Source organism: Loxodonta africana, chromosome 24, assembly GCF_030014295.1.
Source record: "Loxodonta africana isolate mLoxAfr1 chromosome 24, mLoxAfr1.hap2, whole genome shotgun sequence".
Taxonomy (NCBI): Eukaryota; Metazoa; Chordata; class Mammalia; order Proboscidea; family Elephantidae; genus Loxodonta; species Loxodonta africana.
Window position 1 is genome coordinate 63,664,581 of NC_087365.1, and position 5,262 is coordinate 63,669,842.

The window sequence follows — 5,262 nt, forward strand, 5'->3', positions numbered from 1 at the left end:
GCCAGAGAGAGACTTTGTGGGGCCATCAGGGGGTGTGCTGGGTGGGTCCAAGGCTGCTGGATGATGGCCAACATGAGGATGAAGAAGCTACTGTTAAAACAACAACTTAGCATCGAGGGAGGGTGTGGGAGGGATTGCCACAGGGCAGCAGGGAGGGTACCTGAGCGAGCCCAGTGGAGGGGCTGGAGTGTGGCCTCCTTGGAGCTGCTAACCAGCCCTCAGCCCCCGCAGTGGTCATCTGAGTGTCCCGGTCAGGCTTCCAAGTGGCCAGATCATGAGTGGCCAGGGAGGGAGGAGGGTCCAGTGGAGCACCCTGGGGTCTCAGGCTGGTGCTGTGAGGAGAATCCTGAAGGAGCCCCAGCCTCTGGCCCCGACTGCCTCTCCTCCCTCCCACCTTCCAGGCACCTGCTCTGTGCCCTTAGTGCCAGTCAGGCACCGTCAGAGGCATGTCTCAGGTGGGACCAAGTCTCCCTACACAGGCATGGCAGTACCTGCCTCTCCCCAACCTGTGCCCACCTGTTCCTCTCCCCTGCTGCCCTATTTCCACTTCTGCCCACTTCTTCCCCCCATCCCCACCTCTGCCCAATTCTCCATCCCTCTGTCCCCACCTGTGCCCCACCTCTGCTTCCCTCTGTCCCCACCTTTGCCCACCTCTCCCCCCACCCCACCTCTGCCCACTTCTCCCTATGCCCCCACCTTTGCCCCCATCCCGCTCCCCAAGTTGGCTCACCTCTACCCCCTCCCCCCTGGCTTTCACCTGTGCCCACTTTTGCCTTGACCAAGGCTTCTCTGAGCCTCGGTATCCTCATCAGCCAAAGGGAACATCAGAACCTTCCTAGTGGAGTCGTAGGGGAAGGCCCAGGCCGTGAGAAAGTTCAGGGTGTTGGCAGGTGGGTCCAGGGGCATTGGGAGTGATCAGGGGTCTGGGGGCTCTGGGCTCACCTGTGGCTTTGGACTATGACCACCAGGGGGTGCTGTGGCCCCACAGAAACCCCTGCTGAGCTTGTCTGAGGGGCTGTGGTGGCCCTGCTGGGTGTGGGCTGGGGAGAGGAGGAGAGTCTGGGGGCCTAGAAGAGGGGGTCTGACTTTCCCCTAGTCCAGGAACCCAAGGCACGAAGCCACAGTGGAATCGGTGGCGGCTCGGCGTTACACCCTCCCCCGTGTCCCCCCCCCAGAAAGTTCACGGTGGGGGCTGGGGGACAACTAGTGTCCCCAGGTGGGCATTGCTCTGGTGGCCCGGTGAAAACCTAAGTGGGATCCTGTGAAAGCTCACCTCTGCTCTCCTCTTGGCTGGCCCACGGCCCCCAGTCCCCGGTAGCTTGCTAGGACCTGAGTGCCCCTCCCCTCGGATGCAGGGGTAGTCTCTGGGTGTTAGAATGGTGCCTGGACTGCCTTGGCCCCACCACAGCATGCCTGGTAAAACAACATAAAGGTGAAAGGAAGATCTCATGGCCCTCATGCTGAGATATGGGTCGGGGTGGGAGCCAAGTGGAGAGTCTGGGGTCTTCAGAGGAAACACAGTCATTCGCTAGCCAAACACTGATTGACTAGCCATGGTCAGCAACTTCTCTGATGGAGCTGGAGGGCAAACTGGGGTGGCTGGGAGATCCTAGCCTCCAGGGAGGGAGTCCCTAGACCCATTGCTACTGAGCGGTCTTCTTGGCTGCAGGTGTTTCCCCACCCCGCTTCTCACAGCCCACCCTGTGCCTCCCTGCTTCTCTGTTCATTCACACTTCCCACCCATGCCGGCATCTCTGAGAAGTGCAGATGGAGCCTCTTTCTCCCTCAAGCAGCTCTGGGGCACAGGGACTAGTGTCCCAAAGCAGTGAGTGCGGAGGCTGTGCTGCTCTGGGAGGTGTGACTTCAGGCTGTGAGGAAGCAGACCTAGGAACAACTAGTTCTACCCAGGGGGAGGTAGGGTGTGTGGGGCGGTTTAAAAAATGTCTACAGCTGTCCCTTAATTGTTCACATAGAAATTATTGAAATGGCACATATCTTGTTATATATATTTCATCACAATAATAATAATAAAAAGGTCTGCAGCCGTCGGATGTGTGCTTACTTACTGCCTCACTTTAATGAATGGAATGTGGCAGAAGGGACAGTGACTTCAGAAGCTGGGTGATAGAAGGCCTTGTAGCTTCCTCCTGACTCTGGGGAGTTGGCCACCATGTCGGAAGGACACTCCAGCATCCCGTGGAGAGACCATGTGCCAGCCCTGAGGCCTCCAGCCGACAACCTCCACATGAGTGAGCATCTTAGGCTCCTCTAGTCCCATTCCAGCCTTCAGGTAAGCACAGCCTCTGTCAACATCCTGAACGAAACCTCATGGGAGACCCTGAGCCAGAACCACCCAGCTGAGCCGCTCTTGAATTCCTGACCCTCAGAAGCTGTGAGATAAGGACTGTTTGTGGCTTTAAGCTGCTCCATGCTTTGTTACACAGCAGTGGGTAGCTGACACAGTGTTGCCAGGGAAGATGGCAGAATGAGGTGACATTTAGGGTGCTTGAGCTGGACTAGAGGAGATGGGGGGAGAGTGGCACGTGAAGGGGCACGAGGGGGTATTGGCCGTGCTGGCGGGGTGAGGGGGCATGAGGAGCTAGCAGGAGGCATGAAGAGATATGGCCTATGGTAGGGTGTGAGGGGGCGGGGGGGTGGCACAAGCCTCCTGAGAGAACATCACCTGAGTTTCTGCCTAGAGAATACCTTCCTTGGCCTTTGCAGCCACATCTGGCCTTGTGCCCTGAAGTGTCCACCCCGCTGTTACCTCCCAATGCTGTCTTGGGAGGATCAGGGGTCCTTCGTGGAGCAGGTGTGCCCCAGACAAGGTCACAGCTCAGGTCCTTTCCTCTCTCCCACCTTGCCAGGACTCCTGTGTCCCCAATGAAGGTGTCACCTGCATAGTCGGTGTGTTTGGGTGTCTGTGCAGGGGCTTCTGTCTGTGGCTATGCAGGCTCAGGACCTTCTGCTGGGGTCAGACAGACGGGCAGGTGAGGCTGAGCGTTTCCATGGGCTTCATCTGTCCTTGTGGAGGAAACGGGGAGGGGAGCGTGGGGCACCTGACAGGCAGATGCCCCCAGCAGACAGCCTCTCCTGGGCCGAGGGGGAGGGAGGGAGGACGCGGGAGGCAGAGTGGGTCAGGCCCGGGGGTCCTGGCACAGGGTGTGGAAGTTCTTGTGGAAGTGGCTGTCCGGGAAGGCATAGAGGAAGGGGTTGAGGCATGAGCTGACGTAGCTGAGGCTGGTGATAACATAGGAGGCAGTGATGACCAGCGGCTTCGGTGGTAGGTCCATGGCCAGGGCCACGACAGAGGCCAGGTGGAAGGGCGTCCAGCAAAACAGGCATGTCGCCAGTACGGCCAGGACCAGCCCAGTTGCCTTACTCCTGGCCTGGCCCAGTGCCTAGGTGGTGGGGCAAAGCCGTGTGGTCAGCAGCCTGAGCAGTAGCCCTGTGTAGAGCGCGCAGGTGGTGCCCAGCACCAGGGAGTAGACTCTGCTCGTCTGCAGCCAGGCCTGCTCAGGCCTTGGGAAGCTTAGCCCACAGTTGTGGACCTGCAGCTCATTGTTGTAGACACCTGCAAAGGCGAGAAAGGGCAGCACCATGGTGGAGACCACCAGCCAGACACCCAGACTGGCAAGCTGTGCCGGGTGGAGGGAGAGCCAGGGTGCATGGGGTGGGGGTGCAGATGCCTGAAAAGTCAGGTAGCTGTCCAGGGTCCCAGCGGCCAGGAAGTAGACTCTGCAGAAGATGTTGTAGTGGTCGGCGACCAGCAGTACTTTTCAGAGCAGGTCCCCAAAGGGCCAGTGCTGAATCAGGTGCTCAGCCACACTGACTGGCAGCACCAGCGCAAAGAGGTTGTCGGCAACTGCCAGGTGCAGCAGGAACAGGTTAGTCATCATCTTTCTGGGTGCCCTCAGGATCACCCAGACAACAGCCATGTTGCCAGCCAGCCCCATGACACAAGTGACCTAGTATAACCCCCGGCAGGACAACGTGCAAGGAGGGCAGTGGCTCGGGGGCAGTATTGTTGTCTGACGAGAGATCTGCGCCCATGGCCCTTTTGGAGGGAAGGAAGGATGAGCCTCTGTGGTCTTGGGGGCCCAGTCCTTGGCTGCTGGAGTCTGGGTGTCCGGTGTCCTGCATGACGAGGTGGAAGTGTTCATGATCCCTACCCTGGGCAGCAGAAGGTACCTCTGAGTCGGGGGGCCTGGATGGGGGCCTCCTTGGGCTGCATTCTGAGGAAGAAAGAGCCAGAAATGCTGGGGCGTGGGTGTCAGCCTAGAGCAGCAGCCAGCTTTCAATTCTCTGGCTGAGGACACATTGGGTCTCTCTGCCCACTCCTGTGCTGCAGCCCTAGGGGGTGCATGGGGCCCCTCAGCCTCCACTGGGGCAGTGCTCATGGCTTGTCAGTCCCCTTCCCCACGCCCCCCCGGGATGACAGGCAGCAGCTGACCGCCCACTTGGGTGGGACTTGGATCTGCCTCCAGCTCCCCAGCTCCCCGTACACAATCTAAGTCGAGGAGGCCCCTTCGAAAAGGCTCCTCCGGCGGGTCCCCAGTCCCCTCAAATCTAGAGTTTCTTCCTCCAGAGGCCAGGGCCCATGCCCACACCAGCCACCTTGAAGTCCCTGCTCGCTCTGCTGGCTCTCCTCCCCACTGACCTGTCTAGTGCCGTGGAGACAGAAAGTTGATGGCCTCAGTGGGTGCAGCCTACCCTACCTGCTAGGATCTGCTCAGCACTCCTTGGCTGCCTCAGCCTAAGCTCTCGCCCAGCACTGATGCTCTGCAAGGGAGGGAGGGCCAGAGAGAGAGAGGAAAGCTATCTGCTTGGTTGACACTGCTTGGGAGGTAGGCGGGCCTCACAGGTCCCTAGGTGGCTGCACTGGGTGCAGGTGCCCCCCAGAACTCCCCAGCTTGTGGTGTTGGTACGTGTTGCGCAGTCACGGGCAACAGTGGGGGTGTATCAGTGGGTCACTGTGTTGGTTGTCTCTGGAGGCACCCTTATCTATATCTTGGAAGGTCTTGTGCCTGCTCCTGTGTATGCGTGTGCATGTCCGTTTGCATGTGTGTGCATGGATATGTGCAGTGCATGTTCGTGTGTACACGTGTGCCTGTTGGTGTGTGCGAGCATGTACGTGTGCGTACCCACATGTCCAGATGAGCCTCCTCTCCCACTCCCCCCTAATGGGCCCCCTTTCCCTGTTCCCCCCATAACCCCACTCTCTGTGGCCCTGTCCCCCTCTTCTGGCACATACAGCATCTG

At 59.4% G+C, this 5,262-nt stretch overlaps 1 protein-coding gene across 1 annotated transcript; it reads right to left on the reverse strand.

Moving 5' to 3' along the window:
• Positions 1-3,038: 3,038 nt before the first annotated feature.
• NPBWR2 (neuropeptides B and W receptor 2) lies at positions 3,039-4,053 on the reverse strand. The gene is given in 2 exon segments (XM_010601156.3): positions 3,039-3,965; positions 3,967-4,053. Coding segments are annotated over 2 exon segments (915 nt in total). The 3' UTR covers positions 3,039-3,137.
• Between the last annotated feature and the right edge of the window lie 1,209 nt (positions 4,054-5,262).